General features: G+C 59.8%; 2 protein-coding genes across 2 annotated transcripts in view; one reads left to right on the top strand and one right to left on the bottom strand.

The window, feature by feature from the left end:
- Nucleotides 1-5,311, bottom strand: part of SLC39A11 (solute carrier family 39 member 11) — a 77,681-nt gene extending 72,370 nt beyond the window's left edge. Inside the window, exons 1-3 of the mRNA XM_065648204.1 lie at nucleotides 5,265-5,311; nucleotides 4,088-4,201; nucleotides 3,157-3,195 (exon numbers count right to left, since the gene is read on the bottom strand). Coding sequence (XP_065504276.1) covers nucleotides 3,157-3,195; nucleotides 4,088-4,195 — 147 coding nt within the window. The 5' untranslated portion in view covers nucleotides 4,196-4,201; nucleotides 5,265-5,311. The remainder of the gene's footprint in view (nucleotides 1-3,156; nucleotides 3,196-4,087; nucleotides 4,202-5,264) is intronic.
- A 5,607-nt stretch (nucleotides 5,312-10,918) lies between these two features.
- On the top strand, nucleotides 10,919-12,036 carry SSTR2 (somatostatin receptor 2). The gene has a single exon (XM_065647941.1). It carries the CDS (start codon nucleotides 10,919-10,921, stop codon nucleotides 12,032-12,034), a length of 1,116 nt encoding a protein of 371 aa, XP_065504013.1. The 3' UTR covers nucleotides 12,035-12,036.
- Nucleotides 12,037-18,216: the final 6,180 nt, after the last annotated feature.

The raw sequence follows: 18,216 nt of genomic DNA, 5'->3' as shown, positions 1-18,216 counted from the left end.
GACATCCCCTGGGCAGGACGGGAAAGAAAAGGGGACAGCGAGAGACTGGCGGGACACCTTCCCTGCCAAACTTTTTAGCTTGACTTCATTAAGGCTCCAAAAACAGGAGCCAGACCCGTATGAATTATTGATGCTATTTTAAGCAGCACTGACAGGGAATATTCAATATTAGATGTGCCTGCTGCAGTTTAAAGAGCGTCTTTATGATTTTCTGCTTCACCTGGGACAGAAGAAGAAATCAAACTGCGACCCAGTAAGAGGAATAGCCCTGCGAGGCTGCCTGGGCTTATGTGGTGTTTGTGATGTCTGGGCACAGCACCTCCAGGATAACAATGAGATAACAGAGAACATCTGAAAAAAAGTCCTTACTTAAGAATATCAAGACTTAAGAGAAAAGCCAGAATTCTACATCAGATGCCCAAGCAAGCGAAGCCTTGTCTCCATGGAAACACATCACCTCGGAGGCTTCCTCATACAAAACCCTCTATTATCCACGATTTCCAGAGAGGGAACTGAGGCAGAGAGGAGCGAAATGCTCAGACAGCCGAGCGGAGGCGCCGGGCTGGAAGAAGCCGAGCTCCTCCGTTCCGCAGTGACCAGCCGCACGGGTCCCCTTCGCCCAGGGGACACTCGTGCCACCAGACGCGGTCGGTTCGAGCCGTGCCAAAAGGGGTTTGGCTCCGCAGTCGGGATGCTCCCTGCACATCCCAGCCGGGACCACATCCCACACCGGCTCCCCAGGCCAGATGGAGCATCCGTAGTGAAGGCAAATCCCAAATTAACGCTCTGAATCCCAGACCGTCCTCCTGAGGGTCACCCGGACATCCCTGTTCCATGTCCTCCTGGCTTGGCAGTGGTACAGAAGTTTTTTTAATCGATGCTGGTTTTATTTGGCTTTGCAAGCTCCCAGAAGATGAGCAGGTAAGTCATCCCCAACAGGAGAAAGAACCCTTTGTTACACCGTTTCCCCAGCGGTCCTGGTCTCGGAGAGCACCCTGCACGCTCCCTGGAACCCCGATGGCCATCGGGGACCCCGAGCCGAGCACCTAAACAGCGAGGTTAGAAGCAACACCCGCCTCCGAAAGCACAGGACAAGGTTTGCTGACTCTGACTAAGCACCAAGGCAAGTTTAATTAAACCCAGCAGCCCAGATTTCAGAGCAGAGATAACGTGGAAGTTCAGTTCTGCCTCTATCCCACTGCTCAGAGAAACAGCCCGTCCGTATCTGCAAGAGATCTAGAGCAAAGATGTGGTGTTATGAACAGACACCCTCGGAGCAAGAGAAGCCGTCTGTGATCAGAGCAACATTGCTGCCTAAAGAAACACTTCTTACAGGGAGGAAAAGAGAGAAAACGGTACAAACAGGCTTCCAAACCGGCTGCTCCACATCCTGCCCAGTGGCCCCAGCAGCACCAGTGGCCCCGTCACCTGGGGATCTCTGGCACCTTCCTCCCAAAGAGCCGGTCCCGGCCACGGCTGCGGTGACCCCGGGTGACACGGGCAGCTCAGCCCAACCAGCACCTGCGGCGGCAGCTCGGGCCCATAGACACGACCTAGAAACCTTCACAAACTGCAGCTCGTGGGTGGTTTATGTGGCAGCACCTTCTGCCAGCGGGACCTGTCACCGCAGGTTTCCCCACTGATGTTCCCCTCCAGACACGGCAGAAAAAAAACAACAAAAAAATCCCCTTTTGTGCCCCGAGCGCCACAAATTGAAAGAGGCTGGGGGAAAAGCAAATGTTTGCAGGACTCGTGGTTCCCCAGCCCAGCCACACCTCTGCGCACAGGGTGACTCAGTGCTGCTGGCAGGGTGACGCGGTGACACGGTGGCATGGACGGCACCGCGCTGTGCCGGGGCAGCACCCGGCCACGGCAAACACCCCCCGCTGCCTCCCCAGCCGGGGGACGGGGACACAGGAGACAGCCGAGCCATGGCGAGGGGACAGCCCGGCCCTCGCTGTCCCAGCAGCATCACCCCCACACCACCAAAGCGGCTCCCGCTTGGCTTGTGGTGACCAGGGTGTGGCAGAGCCAGAGAAAAACAGCTCCGAAATCAGACCACAGAGGAACCCTCCAGAACACGCCACTCCTAACGCCAGAGATTCATTTATAAATGATGGCCCAAGAACCCGCTACAACAGACGAGTTGAATTATTCACATCGTTAGGTCGCGGGCGCGTTCCAGGAAAGCTTGCTAGGGAGCAAACCCGGCTTTGCAGCGCTTCTCCTCACCCACCGCGGCAAGATCTCACTCGGTGCAGCTGGGTTTGCTTCAGGCGTTGGGAACGGCAGAAAACCTGTGATTTCCAGAGCCGCAAACACTCGAATTGCACCGTGCTCAGCGGCACTGCAGTGTCTGGGGGCGCACGGAGGAAGGAGCCCCGCTCTGCGCACAGCCTGGGCACAAGCAGTGTCACCGTGTCACAGGTCACCCGCACTGCAGGACAGGGCTCCCCAAAACCCGGCAGCACCGGCCACGCCGCAGGTACCAGCCACGCGGCCGGGACAGAGCAAGCGGGACCGGGCAGAGCCCTGCGCACCCACCACCGCCCGGGGAAGATGAGCTGCCACCCAGGGCACATCCCCCGGGCACACAACAGCACCCGAAGGAAAACAGCCGTGATTTTACACATCTGAGCGAGCCCCCACCTGCTCCCCACCGCCCCAGCAGCAGGAGAGCAACATCCACAAGCCCTAAGACAATTGCAAGCCGCACAGTTTCACGTCTTCCTTCAAGAAAAATGTAAAAAAGGCCACATTTTGTGTGCACCTTAATGTAGAGCTCCTTAATGCAGGAGAGCAAGAAGCACAAAGTGAGCTGAGCTGTGCACATGAACCCGCAGGCCAAGGGCTCTCCTGCCCATCTCATCATCCTGCTGCTCCAGGAGAAGGGGTTTGGAAACCCAAGGGAACGGGAAGAGTTTAACTCAGGAGAACCAAATCTGGCATGACCCACCTCGCGCCACCTCCACCCTCACCGATCAGGCACCGAGACGTGACCAGCGCCAAGCCAGGCGCTTCCCTGCCCCACCTGCACCTCGGGCAATTATCCAAGAAACGCTAATGCGAGCGGGCAGCCAAACGAAGCGCGGTGGGGCTCCGGAGGTGTCGATGGGAGGGCACAGGCAGAGATGAGCAGGAGGATGCTGTACTTACCCCCGCGGCGAAGCCTAAGCTCCCATCCAGGATGCGCCTCTGCAGAAAAAACAAACACAAAACACCCCAGTCACCCCCGGCAGAGGCTCTGGAGCGCGGCCACACCACAAACCGCACGGGGGGGAAGCGGCCGCCACGCTGACAACACCTTCTTCTCCCCAGTCATGCAACCCAAGTGATTTCCACCCGGACCAGGCCCTGGCACATCCACTGCCCGCGCCAAAACGCTCCGAGGACGCAGAAACATAAACCAGACTTTCCTGCCCAAAGACACACGCTGACCCGCGTTTCCTCCCCTGGAGGATTCTGACTCCTCTAACAATGGGCCGCTGCAAACAAAGCCGTTACCTCCCCGAAACCAGCGCGTTCCTGCCCGCTGCACCCCCAGCGCCGTTTTTCTCCTTTAGCACATCGCCCTCCCCCAGGAAGAAAACTAACGCATTCCTGCAAAGGGAATCTCACTTTGCAACAAACTCCTGAATAAATCATCACAAGAGAGAGGCATAAATAATAAATTCATCTCGGCAATTTTGAACAACAACAGCGAGAGGGGCCTCTAATTTTGGAATACGAGATGACTTAAAGATCAGCACGTTGCTTGTTCTGAGCACAGTCTGACCCAAATCCTGCACTGGGGACACGGCAGCAAAACCAGGTTACGGGCAGAGAACCTGCTGTTCCAAACGCAGGGCCCTGCCTGTGCTCTGCCCCATCTGCTACAGCACATACCGCAGCCCACAGTCAGGAATTTGATTTTCTTCTCCTCTTCTGCGGTGACACACGGGAGAGAAATGAGCTGGATTTTTCCTCCTCCTGCCCCAGGACCTCCCAGGGTCAACGTCAAGTCCGAACCCACCCACGGGCACAGCGCAGCCCGCGTCCTGGACCCCGTTTGCCTCCTGGGGACCGAGGACACGATCCCGACACCCACCTGCCCGCTGGAAAACACGAACACCAGCGCCGAGCCCGCCGCCGTCAGCCCCCAGGTGAGGAGGGTTCCCAGCACCGCCTGGGTCACCGGCCCGTGCCCCGGGATCATGCTGACCTGGGAGAGACCAGGTGGTTAAAAACAAAGATTAACCCCCAAATTCCTCCCTGGTTCAGAAGGGAGCGCAGCCTGAACCCCTCCTTGCCAAAGGGGACGGGGCGAGTTCAACCACCCTCCCTTCAACGCCTCTTCCCCCTAAGTAAGGCTTTGCAATTTAATCCAAGCTCAGAGGAGCGGGAGGGAGCGAGGATCCACCACATCCCACCCAGGGCACAACCCCCAGTTAATGTGGGGGCAAAGCAAAGAAACACAAAGAACCAGCACTGAACCCCCTGAGCGAGCAGACACCTCGTCCCACATCCCTGGGCGCTTCCCAGGCATGTGCATCACATCCCACTTCTGAGTGGCACTTCTTTTGTGCCGAAAACCCATTTTATTTGCGCTGAAGGCGAACGCCCTCGCAGCACCCGGCTCCCCGCGCCGCTGAGCCCCCAGGACAGAGCAGAAAGGGGAACAAGTCCCAGGGAGGGGCCCCCAAATCACACGGAGGAGCAGGGGGGTTATATCTGAGCCCTGGGGAGCAGCACTGCTGAGAAAACACGCACGTGGGTATAAATACAGACACGTAAATATATAAAAATGCACACATATTTATATATTTACATGTAGACATATCAAAATACACATACTTTTGTACATTTATGCATAAATATTAAAGAAACACACATGCATTTGTACGTTTATATATAAATATATAAGAAATACACATGTATTTGTACATGTATATATAAATTTATATGAATTACACCCACTGTGGTCCCTCCCGGGCCCCCAGCCATGCCTCTGGGCCACTGCCAAACCCTGCGGGGTGGTTGTCCGGGTCAGGACCCCCCCGGTTGCCCGGGCCCGGGGACAAGGAGACCCCCCCCCCTCCCACAGCCCGTACCCCCCAGGCTCCCCCTGCCCCAGGGCGGGACCGCAACACCCCACCGGGCCCCCCAAACACCACGGCGGGCACCCCCGTGCCTGCCACCCCCGGGCTCTACGGGTCCCGAGCTGGTCCCGGGGGTCCCGCCCCGCCCCCCCGGACCCCGCGACCCCCGGGCCGGTCCCCGCTCACCGCCCGGCGCTCCCGCCGCCACTTCCTGGTGCCCGCACACGTGTCGCCGCCGTCGCCCCGCCCACCCCCGCGACCGCCGCCAATGGGAGCGCGGCGGGGGCGGGCCGCCCGCGGCTCTGCGTTTCGGGCTGGCGAGGCGGCGGGAGAGCGGTGCGGGCGGGCGGTACGGGCGGGCGCCGGGGGAGCTGTCACTGTCACCGCCACCCCCGGGCACGGCGCAGCCCCCCCGCTGGGCTGCATAAAGGCACCTCCTGGTCTTGGGGTGCCCTGGGAGTGTCCCTTCCTGCCACCCAGCAGCTCGTGAGCACGGCCCGACACACGGTGAGCTGTGCCCGTGCAGCGCAATCAGCCGTGCTCATTAACGACCAGAGGCTGCACCTTAATGATCAGCACATGGCAGCCTGCTGGAAACAACCCTCCACCCGTCACCGCTGGCATCTGTCCCCACAGCCTTTGGAGGGTGCCTCGGGCACCCCCATGTCCTCTCCCACCCATCGGTGTCCGCTCAAAGCATCACCACGGGGCACATGGTGGCCAAGCCGGCAGCGATTCCTCCCCAGCAGCGATGGCAGGAGGGAGAGGGACTCACACGGGGCAGCAGGAGCCAAACCAGACCCGGTTCCCGCTGGTGCCTCCCGCCCGCGTCACGCCAGAAGGCACAGCGGGTGGCAGAAGGACATATCCAGCTCTTCTGCAGCACAACCCCTCTTTGCTAGGGTGTTTATCTCTTAACAGCCTTTGATCAGCCTCCCCTGCCACAGCTGGGAAAGGTCAAGGCCGTTTGAATCCTCCCCTGATTTAGGATTTAATCAATCTCCCCCCTGTAATTGCCTCCATCCTTCATTAGCTCCTGTAACGAGGCAGATGCAGCAGGAGGTGCCAGCTGGGAGGGACATGGGGACAGAGCAAACAGAGCTCCCTCCGCCGCCCCGGGGTTCCCCGGCCAGCCGTGACGGAGGCGCTGGCAGGGCTGGGGACAGCTGGCGGGGCTGGCCCTTGGGGACACGGCTGACACGGGAGCCCCGCACGCTGCCACGGGCTGGGGGCGGCTGGCAGCAACGTCCCTGCCTGGGGACGTGTGGGCAGTACCAGGCAATGGGGACAGTCGTGATGGCAGGGAGGCTCCGTGCAGAAGCATCAGCAAAATCAGCTCACGTCCCCCTTCCCCGGTGTCATTTCCACGTGCAGGGACATTTCCATGTCACCTTCCCCAGGATCACAGAGCTGCCCCCGCACCAACCGCTTGTCTTCCACAGCTCAGCCCCAGTGCACTGCCTGGAGTCCCTCAAATGCATTTTGAACAAAAGCGGCTCAAATTCTCATGCAATCTCTCTCATTAACGTGCATGAGATGCTGCAAAGGGCAGCACTGCAGCCCTGGCTCTGGGGAGCCCTGGGGCCAACAGGACCTAAACACCTTGTTTTTTTGCAATATGACCCCTAGCAATGTCTGGGGCAGCTGTGACAGAAGGTGCAGAAGGACACATCCCAGCAGAGCGATGTCCCGGGGCACTGCGAACTGGGGCAGGTTTGGAGATGTCCCAGACATTGTCCCTCTGCTCCCGCCCTGTGTGCCCTTTGCGCGGGGTGGGCTCGTGGCCGGGCATGTTCCCAGTGCAAAGCCATCAAACTGGGACAGTGGATGAAGCCAGGCTGGACCCGCACCAAGGCGGTTGCCCAGCCAAGGGACAGAGGACAGCCAGCCAGAGTTGTCCTGGGGACAGGGCACGGGAGCAGCGCAGCCCCGCGGGCAGCGCCAGGCAGGGTTGCGCCATCTCCATCCCGCCAGGTAATGGCACCTATTAGTCACAGGGCACAAAGTGACGGCTTTATGCTTCTCTGCTGGCTTTAGGCTCATCGTGAGCAACACGACGGCTGCGTTGCAAGGCTGGGGGAGTGCAGAGTCCCCCTGACACCGAGCTCCAACCCGCGGCTGCTTTGAGCAGGAGGGGACATGAGTACCAGTGATCAGCATGTGCTGTAACCGACCCCGACATCTCCAGCTGGTGCAGAAGCCTGACTGCCAAACGCAGAGCACTGTTAAATCCCGATTTAACGTGCATCGCCCTCCAACAAGCCAGGCACAGCAGGGAGGGGCACGGGCAGGAGCAGAGATCTCAGGCTGTGGTTGCCAAAGGCTCATTAGCACCAGCGGTTTAGCCATATGATTCCTGGGGAACGTGTGCGGCAGCTTTCACCACAGCCCAGTCCCGGTACCCTCGGCAGAGATCAATAAACTAATTACAGCGGCAAATAATGGCAAGGAGAGAATGGGAGAGGTGGGAGTGGAAGGAGCCATCTGCAGGGAGGTCTGGCCGGAGCAGGAGGCAGCTCTGGGGAAGGAGCTGCATGCGGGGGGTGCAGGACCCCCGGAGAGCCCCCGACCCGCCGGAGAACCTGCACCCCACGGGGTGGGGATGCTGCGGGGAGGCTGTGGGGATGCTGCCGCCTGGCCTGGCCGCAGGTGGGGGTGCCAGCGCCTCTCCCTCCCCATCCATCATCACTGCTGATTACATCACATTGCCCAGCAGCAGCCAGGTGGGTCCTGCCCTGTCTGCCCTGCCTGGGGGCTGCGGGGAGGTGGTCCCGGCCTGTTTGTCTGGTTAATGAGCTGAAAGCAAAGCCTCCCCCATCCCAGGCATCCCTGTCACTGAGCCAGGCAGCCTCCAGCCCGGCGCCAGCAGAGCCGCCAGAGCCACTCGTGGCTGTTGGGCTGGAGATGGGAAGGGAAAGGCAGGGACACCCAAAGCACCCGTGGGAGAGGGAACGGGAGAGACCAGCAGAAGGGCTGTGGGCACTCCTGGGGACAGCAACAGGCAGGGCTGAGACGGGCCAGACGTGTGTGGGGACCCCGTGGCACCCGAAAGTGGGTGGTGATCCCTACGTACCCTACGGTGTGGGGCAGCTGCAGGCAAGGAGAACAAGCTGTGTGTGGGAGCAAATCCTTCCCCTCCTGACTGCTGGGGAACAGCAGCTGCCTCCCAGTTCCTCCAGTTCCCCACCAGTCCAGCACAGCCTCCTTGATCCCTGCAAAATGCCACAGATCTCACTGCCTTCCCTCCACATATCGAGGAGAAAGGCCGGCTCACCCTACCCCTCCGTTGGCAGCCGAAGCACCGGCTCCTTACAACACTCATTTCCAGGACAGGGGTCGAAAGCGCTGTTTTCCACAGGGAGTCTTGCAGAACAGCTGGGAATGGATGGCAGGAAAATTGAAAGGACTTTAAAAACAGCTTTGTGGTCATGTAATCCCCATGCCCCTCTCCCCTGGGTTATATCGGCCGTCAAAGCCGTGTGGGAAGAGGCCGTGCATTTCTCCTGTATCCAGCCCCATCAATAAATTGCTTTCCAGCAGAGTGAATGCTTCCCAGGCTAAAGGACAAAGAGGAGTTTATCTGCCAGCACCAAACCAGCTGCTGGGGTAAAACAATGTCTCTCCAAAACAGGGACCACCCAGAGGTATATATCAGACCCTGCGCTAGGCTATAATGCAACCCCAAATCTAAGCAGAATAAAAAAAAGCTCTTCGAAAGGCTCAAGCACAGCTTCTCGGTTCTGCAGCTGCTGCTGCTGCACTCCTCACAGGCTGGACATCAGCTCAGAGCAGCCCCCGATACTCTGCCCAGAGCAGCATCCCAGGGAGCTGCCCTCGGTGTTTGCACAGGTGGCACTAAACGGGACATCCCAACCCCAGCACCCCGCAGAGACCCCATCCCCATCAGCCAAACCATCCTCACTCTCCCTCCTCACACCCCCTCACTGGGAGATTGCATTCCACACCACCTATACCAGAAGAAGCTTTTTCAGGTTCCTAGAGATTTCTGAGGCTGACAATGATTCTCGCTCCTGCTTCAGGACCCTGTGCCTTCAGATCCACCTTGGGAAGTGGATGGCAAAGTGCAAATGAGAACCTCGCAGCCCCTCTTGCCGCAATCAGCAGCCTCTCTCAGGGCTCTTTGTTCCAAGTCACTCTTAATTTCCTGCTTTCTATTGTCTGGTTGATAACTGATGGAAAGGGGGGGTGGGCAAGGAATAGCTATTATTTAATTGCTTTCAAGATCTCAAACAAACCAGAGCAGAGGTTATCTCCCCCAAACCTCTCTTTTTTGGTCTTCCTCCTCCAGTCATCGTTACTGGGTAACTGCAGAGGGAGAGGCTGCGGCAGTAGCACCCATGTTGTGTGAGTCCCCAGAGACTCCAAAGCTGTGGGCACCGTGTCACCGTCCCAGCTCCCTCAGGCTGTGCCAAGTCAGCAAGGATCTGCCTCACCTTCCCTTTGGTGGTGAGATGCCACATCCTGGGACCAAGGTATTCCCAGTTTCCTGGGGTAAACCGGGGCCCTCAGACACCTCTTGGGGGTCTCCAGCTGGGGTCACAGTGTGACCATCACGCTGTCACCGCCCTGCCCCATCCTTCCCCGCCGTGGTGGCCCTGGAGACATCAGGAGAAGCTGAGCCCTTCGCACCATCACTGGAATCAAAATGTGGAGAACCAGCTTCTGCAGCAGGAGCCGGGCAGGGAGGCCAAGGTCGTGTGAGGAGGGGGAAGGACCTGAGACATCTCTCCTGCTGGGAGCCCCTTGGAGCTGGGCAGGTCCCACCGTGCTCAGGGCGGGTCCAGGATCCCTGCACCCACGTTGCCTGCTGCACAGCACCCAGCACATGCCCCTGGGACCCCCTGGATTTGGACACCCTTGCCCATGTGCCCACAGCAGGAGAGGCTCCGCTCCCGCACAAAGCCGGGGCCGCGGGGGGCAGCACCCGGACCGCGGGCAGCGCTGCTGCCCCGCTCGGCTGGCGGGGGCGGGCAAAGCAGGGCGGGCAGCGCGGGCGGGGTGGGCAGAGGAGAGGAAACTACGGTGGGCAAAGGAGGGCAGGCAGGGGCGGGCAAAGCGCGGCGGGCAGCGCAGGGTGAGCAGCGTGGGCAGGGTGGGCAGCGCAGGCAACGCGGGCAGGGGAGGGCAGAGCAGGGTGTGCAGCGCTGTCCCCGCCCCGCAGAGCCGCCCCGCGCGGGGCGGGGCGCAGCCGGTGCGCTGGGTCCGGCGGCGGAGCCGGGATCGGCGGGTGCGCGGAGCCGGGGAGCGGAGCGGCGGGCGCTGCCGGAGCCCCCGCGCCGGGCCGGGAGCAGGTGAGCGGCGGGGGCGCGCCCGGGGCAGCACCGGCGGGACGGGACCGGGGGGCGGCCGCTCCCCGCCCCGAGCGCATCGCCCGCGGGAGCCGTCCCGGCTCGGGGTGCCCGTCCCGGCTCGGGGGTGGCCGGGAGGGCCGGGGCTGGCAGCCCGGGGACAGGCAAGGCGAGGGGACGGGTTTTCCCTTGCGCTCGGTGCTCCGGGCATCAGTCGCACCCCGCGGGGACTCACCGGTTGTGTTTCGGGAGTGCGGAGTGCGGGTGCCGCTGGAGGCAGGAGGAGCTGCGCTGTGCCCGGGGCACCGCTCGGCACCGCCGGGGCTCGGGGCGGCCGTGGGGCTGGTGGTTGGGGGAGAGACCCTCCAGGGACCATCTCTCCCATGGAGCTTGGCAGCAGGATGGGCAAATCCTCCCCAGGAATACCTTCATTTCTACTTATTCTCCAATTTCTAGAATCTTCTCCTCTGTCCCTAGAGCAAGGGAAGATGACATCTGGGTTCCCGTGAAGCAGCAGGGACCAGCAAAGCCATGGATCTGGAATATGAGCTGCCCAACGCCACCACGTTCTGGTTCTCCCCGGCTTCCCCCTTCGACAACTTCTCCGTGGAGGTGCCCACCAATGTGTCACAGAATGCCACAGGCCACCACTTCGACCTGACCAGCAACGCCATCCTCACCTTCATCTACTTCGTGGTCTGCATCATAGGGCTGTGCGGCAACACGCTGGTCATATATGTCATCCTTCGTTATGCCAAGATGAAGACCATCACCAACATCTACATCCTCAACCTGGCCATCGCAGACGAGCTGTTCATGCTCGGTCTGCCCTTCCTGGCCATGCAGGTCGCCCTGGTACACTGGCCCTTTGGCAAAGCCATCTGCAGAATTGTCATGACGGTGGATGGGATCAATCAGTTCACCAGTATCTTCTGCTTGACGGTTATGAGCGTTGACCGGTACCTGGCCGTTGTCCATCCCATTAAATCTGCCAAGTGGAGGCGGCCCAGGACAGCCAAAATGATCAATGTGGCCGTTTGGGGCGTCTCCCTGTTGGTGATCATGCCCATCATGATTTATGCTGGGGTGCAGCATAATCACGGCAGGAGTAGCTGCACCATCATCTGGCCGGGAGAGTCGGGCGCCTGGTACACGGGCTTCATCATCTACGCCTTCATCCTGGGCTTCCTGGTGCCTCTCACCATTATCTGCCTTTGCTACTTGTTCATCATTATCAAAGTCAAGTCCTCGGGCATCAGAGTGGGCTCCTCCAAGAGGAAAAAGTCCGAGAAGAAAGTCACCAGAATGGTCTCCATCGTGGTCGCTGTCTTCATCTTCTGCTGGCTCCCTTTCTACATCTTTAATGTCTCCTCAGTCTCCATCCTGATCGTGCCCACGCCGGTCCTCAAGGGCATGTTTGACTTTGTGGTGGTCCTCAGTTACGCCAACAGCTGTGCCAACCCCATCCTTTATGCCTTCTTGTCCGACAACTTCAAGAAGAGCTTTCAGAACGTGCTCTGCCTGGTGAAGGTCAGTGGCATGGACGAGGCGGACCGGAGCGACAGCAAGCAGGACAAATCCAGGCTCAACGAGACCACAGAAACCCAAAGAACCCTGCTCAATGGTGACCTGCAGACGAGCATCTGAGAGGACAGCGGGGTTGTCCGTCCTTCGCTCTCCTCTCCCCACTTGCTCCCAGCTGACAGTGGCATGTATGGAGTTGAGGCAGCGGTGCCAGATCAGGGGACGCGGGTGCGCAGACGGATGGGCGGAGGGTCCTCGGGTGGGCTCCTCCTGAGCTGCTGGCAGGTTGGCTTTCACGTGCTGAGAAGGATACGGATCAGGAGGTGCTGCCTTGCCAGGAAAACAAAGACAACTTGTAGCAACACAGCGCATTTCAACACCAAAGTGCCACTGTGGGCCACAGCCATCGCTGGGGCGGCCCCACTGGCTTCCCCAGTGTCACCCCGGGGCTGGTTGGCTTGGGGTGCTCTGCCCCAGGACAGGTGCTGGCATGTGGACACACAGAGAGCGGGGTGACCTCAGGAGGAGCCGAGGCCACGGTTGTGTGCCAACGCGTGTGTCACCACAGACTTGCACTGTCTTATAAAAAAGCCCTGGTGGGAGCTCTCCGGAGAGCCCGAGCGCGCTCCCGCAGTCACCCTCCCCGTGGAGACAAGGATATTTGGGGTTGCATTTTGCCCGGCTTATAAATTACTCCATCGCCTCCCCTGAAGGCTCCATGCTGCTGTTTGATTGCATCGTTTGAACAGCCGCCCTGGCCAGGGGACACAGCAGGACCGGGCCGGCTGCCCCCCGGGAAGCAGCTCCTCTGGTCCCACCACGCTGCACCTGCCTCCTCCAGCCCCGCGGCTCCCGCTGCCGGGGAGCCCCTTCCCTCCCCCGCCCTGACGTCACCTGCCCGTGGGTTTGCTCCTCGGATGGAGGATTTTCCCCCTTTTTTGTCCCCGGTAGCTTCTGCCCCTCCTGCCGCCCGCATCTGCTCACGATCAATCCTGGGCTGCACCTGCAGCTGTGACCGCGGCTCTCAGCAGCCACGGCACGATCGCCGGTGTCAGTCTCTCCTGGGAGATCCTTGGAAGCATTTAAACCGCAGCAAAACACAGGGGATTTGGAGCAGCCCAGCATCCTGCTGCCGATGGCTCCCACACCCAGGGGAGATGTGGACCTGTCCTGCTGTGGCTCTGAGGATCGCAGGGCTGCCATGGTGAGTGAGCACTGACCGCTGACACTGCCCTGCTCCGGCCAGGCAAGTCCCGCCAGAGGAAGGGGTGATGGAGAGGATGGGGGACGGGAGGCGGGGGGTGCTGGGGACTTGGCCCCAACCCCTGTCTGAGCCGAAGGGAATGGGCAGAGCGGCCAACACGGCTTCCAGCACCAAGCCGTGAGGAAGGACAGGGCAGTGTGTCCCCTCATCCCTCCCCACGGGAGCAGTTTCTGTGCCAGGCTCTGTTCGCAGGCTCTGGCTCCAGAGCTGAGCCACGGGAACACCACGGTTTAGGTGGAGAGAACCACCTGCGCTCACTCACCCTCCCCTCCCCATCCCACTCCAGCGGCCCCATCACCGTGGAGCCTTCACCTCGCGCTCCCGATGAGGCTGAGTGTCACCCACGAGGTGCCACCTGCTTTGGGGTGCTGCCTTGCTCAGCTGTGTATCCCCCTGCGATGCTCCGAGAGCACCAGCTCTGGGAGAAGTTTCCCCACAGCTCTGCCCAGCGAGTCCCTGCCTGGGGAGTCCCACACACCAGCTGTGCCACCCCCACCAGCCCCCCAAAACCAGCCCAGTGCTGGGCACGACACCTGCCCCCCAGCACAGCTCTGCCCCCCAGCACAGCTCTGCGGGACACAGGGACGCAGCGCAGGGCTCGGGGCTTTCTGCGGGGCAGCGCAGGGCGTTATCAGCATTTATTTGCTTTTAACCATTTACTGCTCCTCCGCAGAACATGCTCGCTTGTTGAGGCACACAGAGGGCTCAGCGCCTGTCCCCTCGTTGCCTGTCCCCTCGCTGTGTGTCCCCCTGTCCCCTCGCTGCCTGTGCAGGCAGCTGCCCACCGAGCACATCCCTGCCCCGGCTTTGTTAAGTAAAGCTGAATCCGGGCTCTGAGACAGCACAGGCTGACCTGCTGATGCTGCAGGAATTAAAACACAAGCCGTGTGTCACACCACAGTGACGTATCGGATGGTGGTGGCCGGGCTGGGTGCAGCCAGAGCCCTCTGGTAGGATAAGGCTTCAGTGTCACTGTCACTTCAGTGTCACGGCTGCAGCGACACATCAGCGAGGCTTTGGGTATTTCAGGTTTGGTGGGCGGTGAAGCAGTTATTTGTGCGGGAAGCAGGGGAGGGCGTGGGGAGGGGCATTGAGCCCCCTGCCCGGGGTGGGAGCTGATGGTCGCACCCCCGCAGCGGGGCCAGACCCAGACCTGCCGGTGTTTGGCTTCACCCCGGTCCTGCCCGTGCCAGCCCTGTCACCAGTGCCCTGACCAGGGATGGGGGAGATGCCTGTTCCCAGCCACACACCACGGGAGCCCCCAGCCGGGACCATCTCCTCCCTGTGCTGATTTAATGTTGAAAATACAGAAAGCCCAGCTTTCTTGCCCTGGGGGGACCCACACCCAGCACTGCATTAGCCCAGGTCACCTCTGTCCTGGCAGACCCCCCCAGCAGTGACATTTCTGGCAGCTCGGAGCTGTGCAAGGGGGCTGTGATCTGAAATACCCCATTTCCCCACTTTGCACCCAGGGTCCATCCTGGACTGGAGGTAACGTGGTGAGGAATGAGGGGCGCAGGGGGCTGCCACCAAGGTCCCAAAGGCCACCAAGGTGGGATGCGGCAGGGCAGGGGCACAAGGAGGCTCCTGGGGGTGCCAGGGCACCCCATGGCTGCCCTGCCGCAGCTCACCGGGGGGAACAGGCAGGAGAGCAAAACGTGCCAGAAGGAGCTGCAGCCACTGCCCGGCGCTCGCAGTGAAACCAGCAAAATAAAACCTTCTGCTGGTTCATTGCTGGCTAATAAACAGCAGCACCGCTGCTGCTGCTGCGAGTAACAAAGTTTTCCTTCCCAGCCACTTGATTTTAGTGGGAACTTGACCTCACATTGGATCTGTTCTGAAAAGCCTCGCAGGGCTGCTGGCGGCATAATGAGAAATCTCTCCTAGTTATTGCAGAGCGAATAGGCTGATCCTGCGAGTGCTGGAGCCGCTCGGCTGCCACTTCACACGCACGCTGTCCCCAGGCAGGCGAGATTAATTACAGCTCCCGCCTGCCCGGCTGGAGCAGCAGGAACAGATTTATCGCAGATGGGAGGCGATGGGGAGACCCGCATGTCCCACAGAGCTCCCCTGTACGGACCCGGAGCAGGGCTGGGGCTGGTGGCTTTGCTGCGGGGCTGCGTGTGCGACGGTGCTGCCTCGGCTGGGGCTGTCCCCAGTGCTGGGGCTGTCCCCGGGGGGTGTTTGCAGCCCTTGCAAGAGTCTGCCAGCCCCTGTGCAGAGGCATCCTCGCTGTCCCCGCATCCTGAGCCCTTGGGCACGAAGCCTGGAGCTGTGGCTGGGCTGAGCATCACCCCGGGCACGCTCTGACGGTGCCCACCTCACACACTGCTGTGACAGCCAGCAGTGCTCAATAGCCAAACGGGCAGGGAGAGGCTGGGCTTGGACCTGGAGCCTTCCTATTGCATCTCTACAGCTCCTCATACCAGCACCAAAGCTGCCTTGGACTTCTTTAAACTGATTATCTCCTAATGAACCCCACCATCTGGTCTCTGGAGGGTTCCCTGACTCTCCATCCCAACAGCAAGAGCCTTGTCCTTGATGGAGGCTCCCCGGAGCAGCCCCTTCCCTCCCGGACCCACATGAACACCGGCAGTTGTGCAGCCAGCGATCCCCAGCAGCTCCCCACCGCATCCAGGGTCTCTGCTGCTGCTTCAGGGCAGGGCTCAATTCTCACATCTCCCGGGGATGGTCCAGCCCTTGCTGTGAATGAGCCGATTTCAAACCGCTCAGGAAGAGCATCCGTCCGTCTGCCAGGGCTGCACTGCACACACACCCTGCCCAGGGCTGCTCAAAGTGGGAATCGCCAGCAAGGCACAAGCAAAGGGCACAGCAGACCCCAAAACAGCCTTCCTGTTACTACATCTGAAATGAGACCTGCTGCTTCCCAACCCAAGGACACCTCTGCCCTTCCCCACCAGGCTTGGGCCCCCCAGCGTGGGTCTCTGGCCGGATTTCAGCCCTCTCCCTGCTCACACCAGGACCCGGACCGCAGAAACCTGGGACGGGGGACAGAGATCAGGGAGAACTCACCTGGAGCCGTGTCCTGACCAGAAGGGGCTGAGGGATGCAAACCCGGGTGCTGCAGCCATCCCGCCCCACGCTGCACGGCCAGGAGGGGAGGGGGGCATTGTACATATGTGTATATACTGGACATGCCAGCAAAGGGGTTCATTATCCTGACGCTGCTCTGCAGCCTGTGTTTTGCCCCTCCTCTGCCAGCAGCAGCGAGTCGGTCCCAGCCCCTCGGGGTCCCTGGGCTCCCCCTCATCATCCCCGTGTGCCGTGGGGCTGGTGGCACCAGGCACGAGCCGGGAGGGACCACGGAGGCTGCTCCCACATTGACATTCCGCAGGGCGAGGGAATGAGCTTTAGTCTCTACTAAAGGCAAGAGCCATTCCCTGCCGAGCCGGGGCATAGCGATCCAGGGGTTGTCCCCCCAGCAGCACCGCACCACGCTGCCCTGTACATACACCCTCTGTATCTATAGCTGTGCTCTGTATAGTGTGCATGGGTCTGCTGTACGACGTGTTCTGATGGGAACACGTTTCTCTGCTGTAAGTCTCGCTTTCCTCCGTAGCAATTGTTTCTCGGTGTTCAGCTAATCCTTCCCGCAGTGAAGGATCCCGACTGCCCCGTCTGTGCCATGGGAAGGAGTCGCGGATGGGGGTGGGAAGGAAGTAAAAGAGTTTTCCTACAATTTTTGACTCCGTGTGTGTGTCAGAGCTGGGCAGGAGCAGCAGGAATAACCCAGGCACAGTCCGAGGGTCCCCAGCACAGGACGACTTGCTCTCAGTCCCTCTCCCCAAACCAGTTCTTCCCCTCATCCATCTCCTTGTTGGCAAGCAACACACCCGCTTCTTCACCCATGGGGTGGTCCCAGCTTTGGAGGGTCCACACCACAGGAGAGTTGCCCAAAAACCCACAAGTTTGTTCCCTGGTCAGCACAAACTCCGCACACTGAGGTACCGACGTGTCTGTGCCACTGTCAGCCCCTGAACGAGACGGGTCACACACGAAACACGACCACAAATGGCTCTGCAAGTACAAGGGGTCACAGAAATTCCGTCTGAACAGCTGGGAAGGAGACCCTTCCCAAGACAGGAACACCTCGGGGTGGGTTTTGATAAGATCAGGACAGGTAAAATGCCATCGCTGGAGGTTTGATCTGCTGGAGGGAGCAGCACAGCGATGGGGCGTGTGCAGGGTGCGTGGTTAGCAAAGACGTACGTAAACACACCCGTGTGAAGAAATTAGCTCTGCTATTATATAAACTGAAAGTCCAGCTCCGAGCATCTGCACGGGTCAGCTCTGCCACCACCAGCTTCCATGCAAACAAACCCCTTTGCCCCAAAGCACCTAGGATTTTTTCTTTTTCCCTTCCAATTTGCAACATCGAGTTTTACAGGATTTGAAGACAATCTCTACCTGCAAAGCTCCAACAGCCCCCCAAACCGCTCGCTCTCGTTACACCAGCATCTCCCGCGGAGCTGGATGCTCCTGCCCAGACATTTCCCCTGGCCAGGGCAGGATTTTCCTCCAGGAACAAACATTTGTAAGAAAACAATTACCAGGCTTGTTGCTACGTTGTGTTGTAGCTGCCTGAGTCAGCATCAGGTGCTCAATGCGTGTATTAGCTCCAGGGAGTTCTCCTGGTCGGATTTATCTACACGTGTGCACAAGTACGTGCATGGAGACAGCTCTGGGTTTCCATCAGAAAATAGAAACTCTTCACAAGGAGAAAGGCAGCAACTGCCCAGGGAAGACTTTGCAAACAAAACCCAGAGCATGCTGATTTTATCCTGCCTCCGCAGGCTGAAAAGACGCAAGGCGATGGGAAGTGTAGGTATTGCAAGGTGGAGCTACATTAAAAAAGCAAAAACCAAACCAAACCAAACCCCACACCATTCAGAGGGGCCTTTTTGTTTCCAGTGGGTACATTCCAGCTGTGCCTCCCACAGACACACTTTCGCTCGGCATGATTTTTTTTTTTTTTTTTTAATTAGAAAACACACCAGATGGGCCCGGCGCCGTTCGGCTG

The sequence above is a fragment of the Caloenas nicobarica genome, chromosome 18 (genome assembly GCF_036013445.1).
Source record: "Caloenas nicobarica isolate bCalNic1 chromosome 18, bCalNic1.hap1, whole genome shotgun sequence".
NCBI lineage: Eukaryota > Metazoa > Chordata > Aves > Columbiformes > Columbidae > Caloenas > Caloenas nicobarica.
The sequence above is the reverse complement of the archived record's forward strand: the minus strand, read 5'-3'. Positions and strand labels throughout refer to the sequence as shown.